Raw genomic sequence first — 22,062 nt, 5'->3', positions numbered from 1 at the left:
TGAATCGTTCGCTTGTCGCTCACTCGATGTCGCTGGCGATGATAGACACATTATTTGTAGTAAATCATTTTGGGACCTCTTAGGTCAAATTGGATCATTTTTGTCAGCAATATTTGGGAATCACCGCTTCAGTTCATTCCAAAATGTGTCTGGAAGCGAGCCCGGCGTCACGCAACAGTGGGCCGAATTAACATCGACAGTGGTCGCTAATTAGCATAATTGCCGCCCTCATAATGAGCGTCTCGGCCAATGCCTTGGCAGCAAGGCTTGACCGAGTCGCAGAGTGGGGGAAACAAAATCGGCTGAAAACTGTGTTATGTTAAAGCCGAAAGGTAAGCAGAGCTGCAATGTTCACGGAGATTAGCATTAGCTCCTGATAATAATGTTGCGCTAAACGCTTGAGTTTGTTGAAACTGAAGGAGTCGTCCATCTTGTCCACAAAAGTCTTTGCGTTTGTACTTTCGGAGGGTCCAACACTTGGCGGACGGCGCCGACGGGCGGCGCGGCCGTGCGGGGCGGCCACGGCCACAGCAGCGCGTACCACCACGCCAGCGGCGCCGTCTTCGTGCACGGCGGCTACAAGGCGCTGGGAAACGGCAAGCACGGCCTGGTGGACCACTTGTACCGCTACCACGTCGCCACCGGGACATGGTGAGACGCGGCGCCGCGACTCCGCTTTTGGTATTGTTTTGCTTTTTCGGTCCGTGCGGTAGCCAGAAAATGGCGGCTATCGGTGACGAGGTCATTGGAAATATCACACACGTTCAAATATTATTACAGTCTTGGAATTGGAATACAGTACAGATAAAATTGTCACATTTTAAAAGTCGCAAATGTCTTCGTAGTGCTTGTATGATAATAACATAAAAGAGCTAATTCAGATTTTTACGGGCAAGCGAGGCTTCGAGCGCATTTTGGCGACACGTTGTTAGCGGCGGAAGCTCGGGTTTGTCTCACTTAATGAAGCCCGACGCAGCTGGTGTCCGACCCGCAGCCAGCGGGTCGCGTAGCGAACCGACCCCCCCCCCCCCCGACCGGATTCAAGTCGAGGGTGTGTGGTGACAATCGTGCACGTTTTTTTGTGTGTGCGCCACCGATGAGCAGTTGGGGAGGGGCTTGGGGGGGCGACGACCACCACAGGAGGGAACGCATCCAGACAGACGCCATTAGTAACACGGCACCGCGCTCTCTCCTGTGTTTGCGCGCCCGAAGGTTGATACTGCGCGAAAGCGGCCTGGCGAGGTCGCTGCACTCCTCCGCGTTGCTCGGCGGCATCCTGCTGGTGTTCGGGGGCAACACGCACAACGACACGGCGCTCAGCAACGGCGCCAAGTGTTTCTCCGCTGACTTCCTGGCCTACGACATAGGTACACGCACACAAACACTATGACGCAATGTTAGCGGCGGCAAAAACTTTTTGGGCGTTTTAGTATTGAAGCAGAAAAGTGTTGCTGCATGCTTTGAATGCAGGGGGGAAATGTCTCCATCTGGTGGCCAAATACGAAAACACTCAATGGAAAGCCGCTAGTCCTTCGCCACTTTCACATAGTTTCACCAAAAGTGGCAGAGGAGATCTTTCACGCAGAACCCAGCGAAGCCCGCGGGACAGAGTTCTACACGCCGATCTTCGGATCTGATAATTAGTCGCCGTCAATACTTGGAGTGCCAGTTGCTTTGGACACAAAGCCCGTTTGTGCTGTTTAACGTCACAACACGGAAGCCCCTTTCACGTTAAGGTTGTTGCGATGTGCGGATACAGCCGCTAATGAATAAATGATCATATTCATAAAAACGGGGGGGATAATGCGCCACCGAGGGCCGCATAAAGCGGCACGATTACGGCCGATGTTGACTGCAGGAAAAAAAAAAAAAAAGAACTTGCTGGCTGGCAACTTCATTAAGTGCTAACAAAAGCGTTGTTGCTTTTTCTTTACCTTTTGGTCACCTTTGTGCCTCGTTGTTGTTGTCTTTATTCTCACTCCCTACGTCCCCTATCGTATCGTGTTCCGGGTCATGACAAGATTATGGTGCTGAAAAAAATACTTTCCTAATGTTTTTTTTAAAAAAAAAATAAAACAAGTTCTTCGTCGTTCTTCACTTTTGTGATGGCTAGCGACTTTTCAACAAAAGTCAGATATGGGTTGGACGGTGGCACCAATTGAGAAATACTATTAATACTTTGATTCATTGTGCCCCTTTTTCTGCTGTACCCGCGTCGACCACCAGGAGGCAGTAGAATGCGGTTTTACAGAAAAAAAAAACGAAGAACAGCCACAACTAACCTCAGTGACTCAATCAGCTGCGTTTATATTAGTCGTTGTTTGCAGAGGATGACAGAGTACCAAGAGAGGAACTGCGGTACTGCATGTGTAAGGTGTGCTGTAGTTGTGACAGAATTTAAGGTGGAGGTGGGACTGCATCAGGGATCAACTCTGAGTTGTGGTAATGGATAGGCTGACAGATGAGGTTAGACTGGAATCCCCTCGGACCATGATGTTTGCAGATGATATTGTGATCTGCAGTAAAAGGAGGGAACAGGTAGGTGGAGGAACAATTAGAAAAAATGGAAGCACGCACTGGAAAGCGGAGGAATGAAGATTAGCCGAAGTAAAACAGAATATATGTGGATGAATGAGGGGGGCGGTGGGGGAAGAGTGAAGCTCCGGGGAGAAGCAATGGCGAGGGTGGACGACTTCAAAAACTTGCGGTCAACAATACAGAGCGACGGTGAGTGTGGTAAGGAATTGAAGAAACGGGTCCAAGCGGGGTGGAACAGTTGGCGGAAGGTGTCTGGTGTGCTATGTGACAGAAGAGTCTCCGCTCGGATGAAGGGAACAGTTTATAAAACGGTGGTGAGCCCGGGCTTGATGTACGGATTAGAGACGGTGGCACTGAAGAATCAACAGGAAGCAGAACTGGAGGTGGCAGGAATGAAGACGTTGAGGTTCTCGCTCGCAGTGAAGAGATTGGATAGGATTAGAAACGAGCTCATTAGAGGGACAGCCAAAGTTGGATGTTTTGGAGACAAGGTTAGAGAGAGCAGACGTCGACGGTTTGGACATGTTCAGAGGCGAGAGAGTGAGGAAATTGGTCGGAGAATGGTAAGGATGAAGCTACCAGGGAAGAAAGAGAGGGAGAGGAAGACCAAAGAAAAGCTTGATGGATGTGGTGAGGGAGGACATGAGGACAGTTGGGTGTTAGAGAGGAAGATGCACGAGATAGGTTTAGATGGAAAAAGATGATGACACTAACGGGACAAGCCGAAAGGAAAAGAAGAAGAAGATAAAGAATATACTCCTGTGGGTATTGTGTCTGTACGTGTTACTCCACGGTTTTGTGTTCAACCCGTATGCAACAAAGGAATGGAATCAGATTTGCGCTACTAAGACTTTATTTGTATTGTAGTTTTTCAGCAGTAATCCCCGCATGGAAACACGACGTGTTCGCCTTCCCCTCCTTTCAATGTAATTTCCCCTGTTCTGCCGCCCTCGCCATCCACTCCCCGCCCTCGAGCCCTTTTTCACTCCCCCTAGCCCCGCCCACATATTCTAATTAGATTTGGACGGCGGCGCAGCTTTTGATTAAAATGCCCACCCTCGCCGTCTGGAAGTGAGAGTTCGTTTGGAAGTCGGCGTGTGAATATACCGGAATATACTTCATCCTCTGACGAGACAAGACAACCCCACCCCACCCCTCCCCGTCAGGGTCCCTATTAGCGCGGATCAGATCAAACCGCCAATCAGCCGGCACGCTTGCCTGCTTCTAGCTGGACTCACCGTCCCAGCATGCATTATTAAAACACGCGCTGCTCATATCCCAGGAGGAAATTAAAATCTCGATATATGTGTGTGTGTGTGTGTGTGTGTGGTGTGTGTGTGTGTGTGTGTGCGTGTGTGCGTGCGCGAGAAGGCAATATCTTTTTGGGATGAGACAATGTTGTAGTTGTTGTGGTAGTTGCTCCTGCGGGTGGCGCTGTTGTGCCACTGCTGCGAAAATGGTGACGTCGTGTATTGAAAAGCAGCCGATTGGTCGAAACTAAATGAAATGCTTGATTAGGCACACACGAGATCCAGTTTGGGAAAGATAATGAGGCTCACTTAAGGTCGGCGCCGTCACGGAACCGATAATGTATGTATGTATGATAATGTAATATACAGTAATTGGTCAAATAGATAAATAATGCGATTCATATTTTGGTTTGACATTCACATCATAAAATAACTTAATAATCAGTGTTTTATTTGATTTAATAAAAACGGTAAAATGATTCAAATGTTTAAAATGAATAACAATCACCTGGATTCTTTATTCTCAAATAACACAAAACAATATCATATTTGTGACTGTTTTTGTAACTTAAGTGATCTAATGGAATGCCTCTAAAAAAATATTACTTGTGAATTGAATTGGATTAATTTTTGACTTAATGTTTTAGAATTTTTAATTAAGGATATTTAAATTATTACTCTAATAATTTTGATGAATAATTTAATAAAACATCACAATAATCCAAATTATATATTTTTTTAAATTCTGTTATTCTGTAAACCCAAATCATTTATTTAAATTAATTCTTTTAGGTGCATTTAATAAGTAAATAAATACAATCTTTTTAACTGTAACAATAGATGTAAAAGTTACCTTTAAACTAATTCTTGAAACTCAAATCTCTAATTCAAAATAAATTCACCCTTACAATTAGTTTATTTAAAAAAAAATCATTTTAAAAAATAAATTAAAAAAATCTGAATGGCGACCAGTTCAGGGTGGAGTCCACCTTATAGCCTCCAGCACACCTGCGACCCTTGTGAGGATAAGGGTTTTTGAAAATGGATGATGGCTATTTTATAAATAAAATAGTTGAAATTAATTTGTTTTTCGAATGGATTTAAGTCACATCAGGGTTATTGTGATGTTCCTGCTAATAATAAATTATTCATTTATAACTTTGTAATAATTTTCAAGCCCATTACGTGTAATTATTTGCAGTGAAATCCTCACTCTTGTTGACTGAAGACTCATATTTATTTATGTTTGTGTTGTCGTCGTTCAGCTTGCGACGAGTGGAGCGTCCTCCCGCCGCCGGACCTGCACGCCGACGTCAACCGATTCGGCCACTCGGCCGTCGTCAGCAACGGGTCAGACGAACCTTGGCGAGCTTTACGTGACTTTGAAGTTTTCCCTCGCTGGCGCGTCGCCAGGCGTGTTTTTTTATTTTTGTTGTTGTTTCCCATTCTCGCAATGTCTCAGCTCTCTCGAGCGCGAGGAGGAAGTTTGTCAGCAACTTGCAGAAGTAGAATCTGCCGCGCTAACGTTTGCAAACAACTCCTCCGTCGGTGCGGACTTGAGAGTTTCCGAGCCGCGGCAGGAACTCCACTCGCGTCTTGATGTCTTCCACCTCAACCTGAACTTCGGTGTTTTCATACTTTTCACATGAAGCAGGTTTCATTTGACCCTTTTGTGCACTCATCGGTTTTTAGCCGCATGACAAAAACAAAATAAAAAATGGAAAATTGGATTTTGCCGATGTACATAGAGATAAAAAATATGTGGATGCAGTTTATAATCCATGAGATTGAGCCCACAAACGCAAATGAATTTGGAATTTTATTTTGTACGTATCAAAAAAGAATGTTTGCGGGGAATTTAACTCTTTACTTGTGATTGTTTGACTTTCTGCTTTTGCTTGAATTTACCGTAATTCCCGGCCTACATTTGTAAAGGAAATACCATTTGGTGCATACATACGCCGCAGGTACCAAATAAATATGAGCGTTCATCTGAGATGTTACGCTGCAGCGGCCCCTTACGGGACAAGCCGAAAGAAACTTACTTTACACACATACGCCGCAGCTGTGTAAAAGCCGCAAGTGCCCGCATTGAATCCAGATATTTACGAAGAAAGACAGAGTTTCACGCAAGCGCTAATGCTAGTGATAACGCTAAAAGGGCCGGTTAAAATAAAAGTTACCGCTAAATATCACTGACACACGCCAGTAACACAGCAGCGACACGCTAGCACAGCGCTAACGCTACCGCAGCGCTAAGAGGGCTGGTAAAAGTCACTTTCTCGGCACATATATTCCACCGTTCTGATTCTTACCTTTTCCTCTCACTGAGAAAAAATGCACAAATTAGCTACATCACCGCATAAACCGCAGGGTTGAAAGCGTGTGGAAAAAAGTCGCGGCTTGTTGGCCGGAAATTACGGCACTTTCCACTCTTGTTGTCCAACATCAGTTTTGACACATTTGTGGAAAATTGGAAACTCTGTGACGTTTTGCTGCAAGCTTTTAACGGGAAAATGCTGGACAAATGTAAAAATCACGTTGTCCAAATGGAAGTCAAGGATCAAAACTGCTATTTTCAATGGCATCTTTTGCAATAATAATGATAATAGTCATTAATCAGATGTATGGGATGTGTTTGCAAGTTCAGAAATACTAAAAAAAAATCTGATATTTAATTAAAGCAGAGTGGCGTTCCTCAGGGAAATAATCCGAGTCCATTCACTTTCCTGTCCAATCGGATTCTGTTGTTTTAGCTCCATGTTCATCTTCGGAGGCTTCTCCGGTCTCCTCCTGAACGACGTGCTGGTCTACACGCCCGCGTCTTGCCAAGCCTTCTCTGCGCCGGTACCGTGCGCCGCCGCCGGGCCGGGCCTGCGTTGCCGCTGGCTGGACGGCGCCTGCGTCGCCTGGGAACCGACAGATTCCGATCCTCCCCCGCCCGCCCGCTTCTGCCCTCGTCGGCCCGGTGCGTCTTGAAATCATCAACATGTGCGGCGGTTTGACACGACAACCTGAAGTAATCCGAACAATTTGGCTATTTTGATGCTTGTTTGCATACGTTAATGAGGAGAGCGGGAGGTCAACGCTGCCGCAATTACCTCGTTTTGAAGTCATTAGTGCCCTCCTTGATCTGACCGATGTTCGTGCTCGCGGCGCGGACCTCACAGGTTTTCTGCTTTTCTGGTGGTGGAGAACATTAACGTGTCATCTACGCGCTTTTTTCCACGAGAGCACATTACAAAAAACACAAAACCTTGTATAAATGCTTACATAAAAAGGCTGCGTTGGTCCTCGCTGCATCTTGAAATTGTTGATTTATTTTAATATGCCCTTAGGTCAGGCCCGGAAAGCTTGGTGCCCAAACGGGCTGCTGTACAATCAAAACATTTTCATGTATTTTCTTCCTTTTTTTGTTTTGTTTTTGTTTTTCCTTTTCTGGCCTTGTTCCAGACAGTACTGACGAACAGTGTTTGCCCTTTTCTGATTGCGCCAGCTGCACGGCCAACACTCGCGGCTGCCAGTGGTGCGAGGACAGGAAATGCATCTCCGTCTCCGGCAACTGCACCGTGGTGAGGACGCGCTCTCGACTCAACCGCTTGTGATACATCCGAGGGGGAAATAAAAGCTCACTATCCTTGCGTTTAGGAATATTAAGTAAGCGCAGACCTCTAAACAATCTAAAATAGCCGTCAGATTGACGAATCATGTCCAGGTGATGCTGGGCCCCCTCCAGTCCGAAACGTGGTGCCCGAGATCCAAGTTGGCCGCAGTGACTTAAAAAAGTTAAAACAAATTCCTCGCTACGCAACGTTTTCTGAATTTGCACCAAACTCTGGACTTACATCTGGATACATTCTAGACCACAGGTGTTGAACACAAGGCCCGGGGGCCAGATCCGGCCCGCCACACGATTTCACGTGGCCCGCGAAGGCAAATCATCGGTGTCAAAATCTGTGATTCTTGTGAAAATATGTCCCAACATTTCAAATTGTCATATATCATAAATGATAATAAGATATTATAAACATTTTTGTGTTAAGCAACATGAACAATGGTTGAAAAACCTATCACGCTTGATTTCTGATTCCAAAACTAGATAATAAATTTAATGTGTAAATACGATGAGGAGATCCAGGATTTCTATGGTTTCACCATCACGGCCCCCTGCGGGAAATCGTAACTACAATGTGGCCCGTGACAAAAATGAGTTTGACACCCCTGTTCTATACTTTTTTCATCTCTTATTCCTTCTCATGTGTGTTTTGTGCACGTGATCAGCTAACTTTGGAGTTTGCCCATCAGCACGGCGGCGCGCTCTCTCTGCCTTCGCGCCCGTCCGTGTTGTCCGAGCATCAGCTGAGCTTTTGGAAGCACGGCGCCCGCAGGAAGGGACACGTGAGTATCCGTTGTGAGCTCCTTTCGGCCTGGTCGGGCTCTGTGCCCGAGGCTAACAGTGAATGCTGTCGTAAATAGTAATCAGTAACTAGTAATCAGTAACTAGCAAATTGCAATGTAAGTCAAAGTAGCACTGTATACTCTACCTACTTTTCGGTGACAATTTTTCTGTTTGAAGGCGCTGACGGAGGCATCCGATTGTCAGCGGCGTTCCGAGCAGGAATGTTTACGACTGACCGACTGCAGGAGCTGCAGCCTTAACGCCAACTGCCAGTGGAAGGCGCCGCAGCAGCAGTGTCGATGGAGTCCCGGTGAGGCGCCCCACCTTATCGTATTTAAACTTTAAATCCGTGTCAGTATTAACCGTGATGTTGGCAACATCATACAGAGAACCCATTCCAATAATTTAATACAGCGAATACTCTGTTCTCGTGCGTCTCCGTTCTCGAACAAATCGGTTTTCGAAGGAAAATTTTGAGAATTTTTTGCGTCTGGTTTTGAATGAAAATCCAGGACTCAAACACCTCCGAAAAATCCCGGGAATAACATATCGCGCACAGCCCGACCAGCTGACCCACGACATGCTCTGTTACTATGTATAACGCTGCCTCTGTACTCAGACGTGTCCCGGTAGCTCCGTTTACTGACTGTTTTGTCCTTCCTATTGAGGACTATTAACACCCAATCATGGCTCCAAAGAAGTGACACTAGCTAAGTCCTTTTGGAAAAGAAAAGAATTCCCAGGGGGTCGAGTCACCCCCACCGAAGAGATTTGATAGTCGATAGTTTAACATTGCTTTTTTCTTGTGGACTTTAATAATGCTGTGTTCCATTAGCATTTCTGCATTTTTGTTTAGTTTCAAAGATTTCGTTAACCTGAGTTACGAGTTAATGTTTTTGTATGTTACTTTTTGTAATTTTTTTTTTTTTTGCTTTTTCCCCCTTATTGCTTCTTTAAAGTTATTCTGCACTTTTGTTGTTAATAAAAAAAGTTTACAAAGCTGGGGGCCAAGTCGCTGCAGATACGGCAATGCACTCCAAGCCTAGCCTACGCTACTACTAAAGCATATTTTAAGCAAAAAATATATTTCTTAAATTATTTCATTGTATTTAAACTATAAATGTATACAGTTTATTATCAGGAAAAGCTGAAAAAATGCTTTAAAAAGCCAATTTTTTAGGCTTGGAACGCATTATGTCTTTTTCCATTAATTGTAATGGGAAATATCGATTCGGATTTCGAACAATCATTTCTCGAACCGCCTTCTGGAACGGATTGTGGTCGAGAACCGAGGTAGTACTGTATTATGTGTGACAAACAGACTTTGCAGTATATTTCAGCAAAAATGGGTTGATGTATAAATGCGCTAAACAAGTTGTGTTTATAAATCATTGAGGAATGTATTCGAAATAGATTTGGCCACAACCACAAGAGGGTGCCAAGTAGCAATTTCTTGCGAATAAGCGGGTCGCAGGGGAAACGCAAATCACTCAGATGTCCATTGCAACAAGATGTGACCGAAATGAAACAAAATTTTAATCATGGATTTTACAACAATAATAATATTGTTTAATTAATACCATTCAGACAGTGTTGATCAGTTACATTTATAAATTAAAAAAACAGCTGTATTTATGGTCTTGTTTCCAGTGAGTTTAAATATCAGTAGGAATTTTTTTTTTTTTTTTTTTTTTGCTGATTCAAGTGACCGTTAGCTACGTAGGGAAATTAAAGGACTTTTGAGGAACTTCAACAGCACGGCGAAGGACGAGGGAGGGGAAAAAAAGCCAAGCGTGCAAATTCAAAGGCCGACGAGCTTGTTAAGTGAGCAGCCCGCGGTCTTCCTCGCCGGCATCCCCGTCCTCCGGCCGTGTTGCCTCGTTGTTTTCGACATACGGTGGACACGGGCTCGTGTAATGCGGTTTAAAAATAAGCTTACGTGCACGCCGCGCAGGCAGGGATTAGCATACATTCAAGGAGGAAGCAAGTAGGCCAGCAGGAAGTGTTGACGGCGTCTTGTGCAAATGGAAGAACCGCAACAAACAAGCGTGTTTGTGCGTGTTCACACCTCCACAGCGACGCCTTGAACTTAATCCGTCCATTACCCGAGCCGCTGATCCTCACAAGGGTCACGGGAGAGCTTGGAGCCTATCCCCGGCTAGCTTCGGGCGAAAGGCGGAAAACACTCTGAACCGGTCGCCAGTCGGTCTCACGGCGGATATCAATGCCATCATTGAGCGGGAATCGATCCCACGCTGCCTGTACTAGATTTGAACCCGGGTTTTCAGAACTGTGAGCCAGATGTGTCAACCAATCGGTCACCAAAAATCATTTGTCTGATTTAAATAAAGTTTTTGTTGCTGTCATCACCACGGTAACGACCTGTTTCCGGTTACGTTACGAACAGTGACCGTAAACCGGCCGACATGTTTATCGGTGTAACCGTAACCCGATCTGCCTGCCTTTTTGTTTGTTTTCCCTCGTTCTGATTTTCCCTCATCCCTCAGTCTCATTCCTCACGGTCGTCGATCCGGAAAAACAAAGAAGCTGAGCGGCTACTTTTCCCGTGCCGGTTCCGGCCCTGTGAGCCTAATTGCTACCACGGGCCAGACATAACGAGCCGGGCTAATTAAACCACTTGCGCAAAAAAAGCCGAGCGATACGGAACAGTTAGAGCAAGGCGAGCTTTGATGTGTTTTACAGATGAAATTGACTTTCTCCCGCTCCCGCGTGGATCGTATCCATAAAGTCCGCCAATACGGGAAACTCGACATTTGTACTGTTGAGCTAATTGAAGCTCTGCCACAGCAGCTGCGCGAATAAAAAAATGGCTGGAGCCACTAAAATCGTTCGGCTGGTAAAAGCTATCCACCACTAATGCTTTGTCGGGGAAGTCTGTCGATATGTAAAATATGATGCGTCCGTCAATCTATGCATGAGTACCGAGACTCGGCCCCCAAAATCCAATCGCTATTGATAGTGACTAGCGAATCACGACTAATTTGTTACAGCTTTGTACTCAAACTCATAGTCCAAGAAATGAAAATCCAATTTGATTGTTTGAAAACTGTTCATTGAACCGGTACGAAGAGAGTTTGACTGATAGATTTTAGTGTCTCCATACAGAGAAATTTTTCTTTTTCACTTTACAATGGCTTACTTTAACCAAGATCCCTCGGTGTAGCTTGGGCACAGGTGGTATCCCGGATCTCTTCGTTCCTCGGCGCAGCCGTTCCAGCTAGCCTGCTGCTACTTCGCTTGCTGGCTAGCTAGCGGCTCTAGCTTTCCGCAATGTTCTCCTCGTCACGTTAAAATGCGTAGTATTTCGGGCAAGGTTTATAAAACAGTGGTGAGGCCGGCCATGCTGTACGGATTAGAGACGGTAGCTCTGAAGAAACGACGGGAAGCAGAAGTGGAGGTCGCAGGAATGTAGATGCTGAGGTTCTTGCTTGGTGTGAACAAATTGGATAGGATTAGAAACGAGCTCAGGGACAGCCAAAGTTGAATGTTTTGGAGACAAGGTTTGAGAGTGCAAACTTCGACGGTTTGGTCATGTCCAGAGGCGAGAAAGTGAGGAAATTGGTAGGAGGATGGTAAGGATGGAGCTACCAGGGAAGAGAGGGAGAGGTAGACCAAAGAAAAGGTTGATGGATGTGGTGAGGGAGGACATGAAGACACTGGGTGTTAGAGAGGAAGATGCACGAGACAGGCTTAAATGGAAAAAGATGATGACACTAACGCTGTGGGGACAAGCCGAAAGAAATAGAAGATTTAGTTCCAATGTGAAAACTGTGGTTTTTCTTTTCCATAACAAGCCTTCCATGCGCAACGCAGGTGAGCCGTGTGGTGAAGGCTGGCACCACGTGGGCGAGGCGTGCCTGCGGATCAACGGCAGCCGGGCCACTTTCGACGACGCTCGGCATTACTGCAAGAACCTCGGAGGGAACGTCGCCTCGTTACGCGACGATCGGCACGTCGCCTTCGTGATGGAGGAGATCGATAAGTACCGCGCACGAGCACAGGTCAGACGTTTTCCGTAACGCTCGGCCAGGCGGCGTACGGTCACGGTCAGGGCAGATATAGACAAACGAGGGACAGCGTTTGGAACTTGGCGTTCTCCATATGTCTGGTGAAGTCTTTTTGGGTGGTTTGGTTGGGCTGTTCATGCGTCCCGCCATTTCCGTGTTCGCAGTCTTTATCGCCCTGGGTGGGCCTAAGGAAGATCAACGTGTCGTTCTGGGGCCGGGAGGACGGTTCGGGCTTCACCGACGGCGCCCTGCGCTGGCTCCCGGGAGAACCCAGCGACTCGGGCTTCTGCGCTTACCTGCTGCCGGCGCCGACGCCGGGGCTGAAGGCCAACGCCTGCACCGTCGCTGCCGACGGACTCGTCTGCCAAAAAGACGCCGGTGAGTCCGAAGGCCGCGAAAATGTCATGGTTTTTTTCGCTTAACACTCCCATATTTTATTTATATTTCAGCTGGTATTATCTCAAGACAGGTATTTTTTTTCCTTTACATGAATATCTTGTTTTTCGGCAAATAATGAAATTTATAGTCTTCAATATTTTATAAATATTATGCTGTATTTTGTCAGTATTTTTTTTCCCGTTAGGTTGGACTTTTTTTTCCCTACAGTGTCTTATTTGTCCAAAAATATATTTTGTGAAGAAAAAATGTTGGATTGGTTGGTGGAAATAAGAAATATTAAATTTTGTGAAGATTTCTTTTTTGGGTGTGATTTTGGAGATTTATGTTCCGTTTTATCAAAAAAAAAAAGCTAGATTTTTTTTTTTTTTTTTTAAATTAGGATTTTAAAGGAGTAGTAGGGATTCTTTTTGTGGGGAAAAATGCTATTTTATTTTTAGAAAAAAATAGATATTTAGCTTAAAAATCATTTTTTTAATGAAAAATGTTATTTGTAGTTCAATTTGATTTCCATACACTTAATAGTGACTTGTTGGGGAGTCGCTTGATTTCTTCTGGCGGAATGATGATCCCAACATGATTTTTTTTTTTTGTATTTCTTTATTTTTTTCCTGTTTCCAGGGAGTCATCAGGGCCCCAGTTCGCATCCCTGCAAGACCCCGTGTGCCCTGCGCACCAGCTGCGCCAACTGCACCAGTCAGGCCACGGAGTGCATGTGGTGCAGGAGCACCCGGCGCTGCGTGGACTCGTCGGCCTACGTGGTCTCCTTCCCCTTTGGGCAGTGTCTGGAGTGGCAGACTCACGACTGTGCCGGTGAGCTGCTCGACTTATTTTGCCATCTTAACGTGGATCCCTGAGGATAAGCGGCTGAGCAAATGGATGGATGGAATATTGTAGTCATTCTTCAGGCTTCTCAAGTTCACCTACCAAGCTTTCTTTTTTACGGAAGCGTTGCCCAGCGATTGGCTGAACAACTTCCTTATTTTGTTGTTTGGCCCTGTTGTGACGTCACAATACCAATGTGTTCTCAAATGAGTCCAATGCGTATTCAAAAAAAGAAAATAAACCGCTGGGATAGGCTTCAGCCCCCGTACACGGAAGCGTGTTGCAGCCACACGTTAACCTACATAAACATCACTGTGACCGACGGTTTATTTTCTTTTTTTAAATATGCATTGGACTCATTTGAGAACAATGCATATTAAAAAAAAAAAAAGTCTGTCAGGGGGGAGGTTTACCAAAGTTTAACGTGTGGCCGCAACACGCTTCCGTGTATGTTGGAGATGACTCCCTGTCATTTTTTTTTTTTTTAAACACTGCTGGTATTCCATAGAATGATCGCTTTGAATATCTGTCTCCTCTGTTGTGAGAACCGACACCACAAAAAGTCCCGGGCATTGTGAATATTCTGCTCCAGTTCAAAGTCCCCCACACTGTCGAGCAGCCCTTTTGGACAGGCAATATGCCGTCGGGAAATTGTTGACGTCACTTACACGAGCTCTATACAAGACTTTAAAATGTCCAATCTTCCACAACTTGTCCGCTTTTAACACCTTTTTGCAGTTGTTGTCTATTTTGTCCCGTTGCTGACAGAAGGCGCGTGGGAGGCGTCTGTCCCGTGACTTTACTTTACTTCTTCCAATGTAAAAATATGCAGCAGAAGCATACGGTGCGCGGTGTGTGACGGCGCGCTATGCTAATGATGTTTGTGCGACTCCGCTGAGACAAATCACTGGGTTTGAAGAAATGAAACAAAAGTGATGGAAGTGGAACACGTTGCGAAGCCGCAGGACACCCCGCAAAAGCCACTTGTCCGTTCTCAGTGGGGTATTGACTTGGACTTGTCACTTAGCGAGATGAATGTCAGATTTTTTTCTTTAACAAAGAACATTTGTTTTTAGTCTTGGTTTTCATGAAAAGGATTGCTTTTGAGCGGCACGGTAGCTCAGCTAGAAAGTGTTGGCCTCACAGTTCTGAGGTACAAGGTTCAAGGTTCAATCCCTGCCCTGCCTGTGTGGACTTTGCATGTTCTCCCCGTGCCTGCGTGGATTTTCTCCGGACACTCCGGTTTCCTCTCACGTGCATCCCCAAACATGCAACATTAATAGGACACTCTAAATTGCCCATAGGTGTGATCTTGAGTGCGAATGCTTGCTTGTCTCTATGTGCCCTGCGATTGGCTGGTGTACCCCGGCTCCTTGACCTTTGACAGCTGGGATAGGCTCCAGCACTCCCCTGCAACCCTCATGAGGATAAGCGGCCAAAGAAAATGGATGGACGGATTAATTGGACACTAAATTGCCACGAGGTGTGATTATGAGTGCGGCTGTTAGTCTCGATGTGCCCTTGGGATTGGCTGTCAACGAGTTCAGGGTGTACCCCGGCTCCTGCCCGCTGACAGCTGGGATAGGCTCCAGCACTCCCCTGCAACCCTCATGAGGATAAGCGGCCAAAGAAAATGGATGGATGGAGGGATATATATTGTTAAGGCAGTCAGATTTCTTGCTACTCATTTAGGCATAAAATGCATTTTAGCATAAAAGTATGACACCTGAAAGCCGCCCGTAAGGGTACTTTAAATAAAAAATGGCCGACTTCCTGTTCAATTTTGGGCATGGGCCCTTGAGACTTTCTTGCATCCTGTTACACGTCCTCACAATTTTGTGTCACCCGCCGGCACTACTTTAGTGTGGAGGGATCTTTCTTTTTTTCCTGCGTCAATAGGAAAAAAACGACAAGTTTCCAGTCAACGTCGACCACACGCAGATGAACGACAGAAATCGTTCAAGTTGCCCAAAGTGGTTCCTTCCAGTCAGCTCGCTTGGCCAAACGTGAGCTGGCAAAGTAGGCCAAATGCATACTTTCCTGACTTTTTGTTGTCATCCTCTTAACGCAAAAAAGCTCAAAGTCCCTTCACTTCGCCGAACACGCGCACCGATGACGGAAATGATCCGGAGGCCTGCGAGCAGGCGGCGATGTGACGGACGATCGCGGGGGCGACGGAGAATTCCGCTGTTCCGCCCTTGGTTCGTCTTGTCTTCCGATCCGACGTGTTCGCCGTCCCCAGCGTTTCGCTTTCATCCGCTGCAATCCGTTTTGCCGCCGCTGAGCCTGACAGCTCGCGACGGCGCACATCTGCGGGTCGCGCGCGCCCGCATAAAGACAGACACGCAAATATATGCATATGTGCGCAGAAATACATGCAGGTACACACACACACAAATAATCACAGTAAACAAAAATAAGCAGACACAAACACAAGAACACACAACGGCGGCTGAGATGCCGACCAGATGTACGCTCATATTTTAATTTCATTTCAAACATTTATTTAAAAGAACATTTCCGGTAACGGTAATATACACAAGATTAAACGGATTTTTTTTTTTTTTTTGTAATTGTAATACAAAGATAATATTTCACACAAGAACGTCTTCATTTTAAGTGAGCCCGTTCCACACGTTTAATCCCGAACAAGAAGTCGCGCGTGAAAAGCGCTTGTAATGGCGCTCGTTAGCCGTGACGGGCTCATCACGTCGCAGTTTGGAATCTCGCATGGCGATCGGATCGCTCCTCAAGCGTGGCGGCGATCCAGTCCGATAAGCGAAGCGCGCTTAAAAATAGCGGCGAACGAGCCACATTAAAAGATAAGATCGCACGGCGGGGAAAACGCGCTAGAGCGTCTCTTCCTGCCGTCAGACTCGCGACGCCCGCGGGAAATCTTCTTTGAGGACGTTCGCGGCGCAACTGCTCGCCTGTCCCATCCTTTCGTCGTCCGATTGAGAAACCTCACCTCTTTTTAAGAAGGTTTATTTAAAAATAGTGTAACCCACATAAAAAATTGCTACAGTTAAAAGTAAATAGAGCAGCAATTAGGTTAGAGGTTTTCTTCATACAAGGTGGTGGAATATTTGTTAGTGTGTGCTGAATTTATTTCCCTTCGGAGGGATTTGTTTTTAAACGTGTTTCATTAGTTTTGAAAAGAAATATTTTGTTTGTGATTTTATTATCGTGACTCGTGTTTAGGAAGGACAGGAAGTGACGTACTGGGGGGCGCGAGAGAAGGAGAGGAAAAAAAAGCGGGAAGGAGTGTGAAGAATGTGTCTGATTTTGAAGAAAAGAAAAGTTAAAGGCGGACATTTATCAACATTGCTCAACGTGTTCGACAAGGACTGTTGACAGGTCAGTTGTGATAGTGTGTCGTTTGAGTGGCCTACTCAAATCACGCCGTAACGTGGTGGAGTTAGCTGCTGATACATAGGCTAAGTGGATAGCATAGAATTTTGCTAGGGCGCTAGCGAACAAGCTAACGCAAGCTAGCGAAGGCCTTCCACGGGGAAGAAGACGACCATCAGGACTAAGATGAGGCTGGACAATTGGACACAACCCTCGACTTTCTTCATTCCTGCCGTTTGAAACGCAGCGGGGACATTGGGGTTTGAATTTCTTCTGTTTTGCTGGCTGTGTTCACATTTGTATGGGCCCTTAAATTAGCTTAGCTCATATGTGCATTGTGTACCTGTTATGTTGACTTTGTTCATTTGACTGTTTTGTATACACATTTGATTTTCTAGCCTTTATTTGGTTAGTAAATGTTCACACTTGTTTTGTTACATAGCCAGGTCTATTATTTGACTATCTGCAAGACAGTTAAAAAAATGGGGAGATTATTTGGTAGTTTGGTTATTTAAATTAGGATAACCTTAACTCATAAGGGGAAATATTATTTCAGATACCTTTTGAGAGAGTATAAGTGCACAAGTAAAGAGTAAAGTTGTAATAGAAGTTTAAAACAATTGTTGTGGTTATTGATTAGTTCCTAATTTTAATAGAGGAAAGGACTTGGGTTAGTCACCTCTCGTCAAAGTATTTTATTTTTGAGAGGGGGCAACAATAACAATAATAACACGTGCCTGCCATGTAGAAAAGGTTAATCAAAATCTGATATTTTACAAAATCAATTGGGCTGCTCACAATTTGTAGCACCGAGTGAAAGTGTGATGTGTGTGTGTGTGTGTGTGTCGGTGATCTTCCGACCAAATGCGAGGCCGGCGCTGGACTCGCCGGAGCCGCTTTGAATGTTGCTTGTGATGTCTGGGAGAAAACAACACGCAAAAATGTCCTCGTTTGACAGCAGAAATTAAAAAAAAAAAAAAGAGAGAGAGAGAGAGAATTTGGAAGTTGACCCAGATGCAGTGGAAAAATTAAGATGCGAGTTCCAATATGGCCGCCCCTTCTAGACGCAAGTGCAACATCATCACATCAACAAAAACTGTACAATATTATCGTCACTGTATGTGATAGCACAACTTTTATAGCAAGTCTGTTTGTTAACTCTCCCAAATGTGAAGAATTGTTTGTGTTTTTATATACATATATATGTGTATATAAAAACACAATTACCGAACAAACAATTGGTCGCATTTTGGAGAGTGAACAAACATATTGTGCTATAAAAGTTATGCTATCATTTACTGTGATAATATTGCACAGTTCTCGTTGATGATGTTGCACTTGCATCTAGAAGGGGCGGCCATATTGGAACCCGGATCTTCATTTTTCCACTCCATATGGGTAAACTTCAAAATTCTCTTTTTTTTTTTTAAATTTCTGCTGTCAAACGAGGACATTTTGCGTGTTGTTTTCTCGTCGACATCACAAGCGACATTCAAAGCGAGCCCGGCGTCGGCGTTCGCCTCTCATTTGGTCGGAAGATCACCGATCAGAAGGCGCCCGGCCTCGGAGGGGGTCGCCCCCACGAGAGCACGCGGCTGCTCGGCGCCGACGATGAACCGGTCGCTTTATCTATTATTGAGGTGATCCGCGAGGAGTAAACAAGCGTAGAATCCCGACCGGATTTCAGAAGAAGCGAAAAGGAACGGAGGAAGCTCACGAGGGGCAAAGAACTCGCTTCTCGTGTGAAGTTTTTTCTGCAGAACGTCAGAGCAAATATTGACTAAACGCAGCAAGACAAGCAAAGCCGCATCAAAAGTGATATAAAGATTTGCGACAAGTTAAACGGAGTTAAAGTTCTGCCCAAAATGCGACAAGCACGTGTGATGAAACTTGACGGAATCAAGTGTGAAGTGTCTGCGCGTGTTAAAAGCATCATTTTGAAATCGCTGCCAAATTTGATTTGTTTCCGCTCGTGAGCCGGCGTAAAAATTGAGGATTTTGCAGGATGACATTTCAAACAAATAGATCACGGTAAAACTTTGTTTGAGGTTTCTTGTCATATTGGGTGTTAAAAGTGTGCAACTTCAACAACAGCCTTGGAAAAGTTTGATTAAGAACAGGAATCCGCAATCTTTGTGGCTAATCCATTTGTCTCTCATGTTTCCTTCTGACTGGCTGCACATTTAGACAAATTCCCAAGCGGGAGTTCATCGATGTACGAGGCCCGGCGATGTCTGCTTTAACCAAAATGGCTGACAACTCGGTTCACTTTCCGCCGTGAGTCTTCGAGACTTTTTCGTGTGCCCCGTTACGGTGAACATGTCAGCCCAATGTCGTGTTTGATGGCTTCAATTGGTTTTCGGGGCTGATGTTTTGCAGATTGTTGGCGTAATGACTTGGCCCACGACAGCTGCCTCCAAGCATAATGGCTGACTTCCTGTACACTTTTGGCAGGGGTCCCTAAGATTTTTTTTTGTCACCTGTTTTGATGGATGTCTGCCCACATTTTGAGTCAATGGGCCAAACTGGTGTTGGAGTGTTTCTTCTCCTTTTTTTCTTCTCCTTCTCTTCCTCCCTTTTCTTCTCTTCCTTCCCCTCCTTGTCCTCCACCTTCTCCTCATCCTTCTCCTATTTCTTCTCATCCTCCTCCTCCTTCTACTACTCCTTCTTCTACTCCTCCTTATCATCCTTCTCTTCCTTCTCCTCCTCCTACTTCTTATCACCCTTCTCCTCCGTCTCGTTCTTCTCAGTCTCATCCTACTCCTTTTACTCATCCCTTTTCTACTACTTCTCTTCCTCCTCATTTTCCTCTTTATCCTTCTCCTTATCCTTCTACTACTCCTCCCCTCATTCTTCTAATCCTCCTCATCATCCTTCCTCTCCTACTCTTTCCCCATATCATCCTTCTTCTCCTCCTTCTACTCCTCCTTATTATCCTTCTCCTTATCCTCCTTTCTTCTCCGTCTCCTCCTTCTTCCTCTTCTCCTTTTACTCATTCATCTTCTAGTACTCCTCGTTTTCCTCCTTATTCTCTTTCTCCATATCATCCTTCTTCTACTCCTCCTTATCCTCCTTTCTTCTCCGTCTCCTCCCTCTTCTCTTTCTTTTACTCATCCACCTTCTACTACTCTTTGTTTTCCTCCATATCCTTTTTCTCCTCCACATCCTTCTACTACTACTCCTCCCCTTCATTCTTCTACTCCTCCTTTTTCTTCATCTTCTCCTCTTTCTGCCTCTTCTCCTCATCTTCCTCCACCAATATTGAAACTTGTTGACATGATAATCATTGACCCACTCATAGCAAATTGGGTGGATGTGCGGGACAAAATTCACTCAAATGAACCCAACTCGGAAACGGGTACAGTAGACAAACGAGCAACTTCAACCCTGCCTCGCTAAGCTTAAATTTCACCGATTGGAATCTATTGATGAGTTTTCCAGAAAAGTGTTCTGGAATCCTCTTTCCACGTGCAATGAAACGCATTCGTGCTACAACGATGATGCCGCATTTGTCGTCTGCTTTGTGAATTAAAGACCTCGCCAAAACATGGCTCCCGCGGTGAGAGCGGTCGAGAAGCCTCGAATATGAATATAATACATTAAAGTCAGTTTGTGTGTGTGGCTGGTTACAAGGAAACATTTCTTGTGGGTTATTGTCTGCTCTCAGCAACAAGAACAAAAGTTTTCATGGAAGCTTCAAGGCCAGCAGCTTCTCCACTTAGTGCCGTTGAATGCCACGCGGTTGAAAAAGTGTCATTTTTAATTTCATCAGTAGTGTTTCTAAAAAAAAAATTTTTTTCCACCCCTACTTTTTTTTTCTTAATGTCACAACCACTTTATGAATATAAATGTGTTTGTCTGGACACTCGGGAGGGGAAAGGAAAAGTCAATTTCTTTCTAAACGCCGAGGGTCAGGGAGAAGGTGAGAACAGGGGAGTGCAAGTATATTAGCGGCGCTAAATTACATCTCCAGAGGCTCTGATTGTGTTTGTGCTCCACTGCAGCCTTTTAGATTGAATTTGATGGACAGAATGTGCTCACTTTAATGCGTCTGGGTGCCTTTTAACGCATGCCGGGCCGCTTCCTGCTTCACCGCATCACGCAGTTTACCATCAAACGCGCTGTTTTACGCCCCATAAATGCAACATTCGGGCAAATGTCTCGGGACGGCCGACTTAATTAACCGATCAATTGAGAAACCGGAGCATCACGATTGGCTTTCTATACATTTCTGCTATGGGGATGATGCGAGATATCGTTTTAGTTATGTGTTTGGTATCGTGTCATCAATTTTTGCTGCTCTGCTCCGCCAAACACTTTATGAGCAAAACTTAGACGTTTATCACTCTTGCGTCAGACATCCTGGAAGTGGCGCAAATGAACCCAAAATGGCAGACTTCCGTTGTCTTTTCAGGCCTGAAAAAGGCTGTTATTCAGGTCTACCGATAATAAATTAGACTACCAACTTACATGTTGTTATGCTTACCTGACTTCAGGTGTTGATTCCCCCCCCCCCCCCCCAACAGTCTAGGTCCAGGTAAGTTTTGAAGGACACTTGGAAATGACCAAATTGAGCCAAAAATCGCTGTTTCAAACCGCAAGGGCAAACTTCCTGTGAATCTCCAGGCAAAGCTTCTTGAGGCCCTAACCCTAACGATAAATGGATCTAGCAACTTTCCAACGTTTTAACGTTTCCAAGTTAAAACTGGCTTTGTGGGCTGGATTTCCACACATCTAACAGTCAAAGCGAACCAACGTATTCACCTGAGCTTTTCACACAGAATCCAGCGAAGTAGAATGGCGGCAGAATTGTGCTGTTTTACGCAGTGACACAACATCCCAACCCACAATCATATTGTGGTCATGATCCTACTCAGGAAACCCCCTTTCTCTTTCCTTGTCATAATATGCGAGTGGTCTTCAACGCAAAGACGATGAAATCTAATGAATCCATCCTCTCTTCATCCACATTCAGCCCAGAACTGTTCTGGTGTGAGGACTTGCGCCGAGTGCTTGGAGCGACCAGAGTGTGGCTGGTGCGGTGACCCCGCCGACACGGGCAGCGGCGTCTGCGTGGAAGGGTCCTACCGCGGACCACTGAAGCCCGCCGACGCCAAGGCCGGGCCCCGAAATCGTAACATGGTCCTGGATCAAGGCTTGTGTCGGGCTGACAGAGGCTACAACTGGGCTTTCCTCCAGTGCCCGTGTGAGTACAGGTCCTGAACCTCAAATCCATAGCTAGAACCAGAATCTGGACCATGTTTATGTCCTGCAG

General features: G+C 45.4%; 1 protein-coding gene and 1 long non-coding RNA gene across 6 annotated transcripts in view; both read left to right on the top strand.

Annotated features, from left to right (window-relative positions):
• atrnl1a (attractin-like 1a) overlaps window positions 1–22,062 on the top strand; it is a 114,275-nt gene that overhangs the window by 15,542 nt on the left and 76,671 nt on the right. For 4 of the 5 annotated variants that reach the window (XM_061837802.1, XM_061837799.1, XM_061837801.1 and 1 more), the window contains exons 10-20: window positions 468–651; window positions 1,213–1,367; window positions 5,054–5,138; window positions 6,545–6,756; window positions 7,242–7,360; window positions 8,070–8,186; window positions 8,365–8,497; window positions 12,022–12,209; window positions 12,380–12,593; window positions 13,233–13,424; window positions 21,763–21,993. In XM_061837802.1, coding sequence (XP_061693786.1) covers window positions 468–651; window positions 1,213–1,367; window positions 5,054–5,138; window positions 6,545–6,756; window positions 7,242–7,360; window positions 8,070–8,186; window positions 8,365–8,497; window positions 12,022–12,209; window positions 12,380–12,593; window positions 13,233–13,424; window positions 21,763–21,993 — 1,830 coding nt within the window. The remainder of the gene's footprint in view (window positions 1–467; window positions 652–1,212; window positions 1,368–5,053; window positions 5,139–6,544; window positions 6,757–7,241; window positions 7,361–8,069; window positions 8,187–8,364; window positions 8,498–12,021; window positions 12,210–12,379; window positions 12,594–13,232; window positions 13,425–21,762; window positions 21,994–22,062) is intronic. The other variant, XM_061837804.1, reaches the window with a different exon arrangement.
• On the top strand, window positions 16,103–21,741 carry LOC133510116 (uncharacterized). Its single transcript, XR_009797508.1, has 3 exons — window positions 16,103–16,793; window positions 18,975–19,064; window positions 19,167–21,741. It is a non-coding gene; the product is annotated as an uncharacterized LOC133510116 (long non-coding RNA).

The sequence above is a fragment of the Syngnathoides biaculeatus genome, chromosome 12 (assembly GCF_019802595.1).
Source record: "Syngnathoides biaculeatus isolate LvHL_M chromosome 12, ASM1980259v1, whole genome shotgun sequence".
Lineage (NCBI taxonomy): Eukaryota > Metazoa > Chordata > Actinopteri > Syngnathiformes > Syngnathidae > Syngnathoides > Syngnathoides biaculeatus.
Note: the sequence above shows the minus strand (reverse complement) of the source record. Positions and strands in the feature narration are given on the sequence as shown.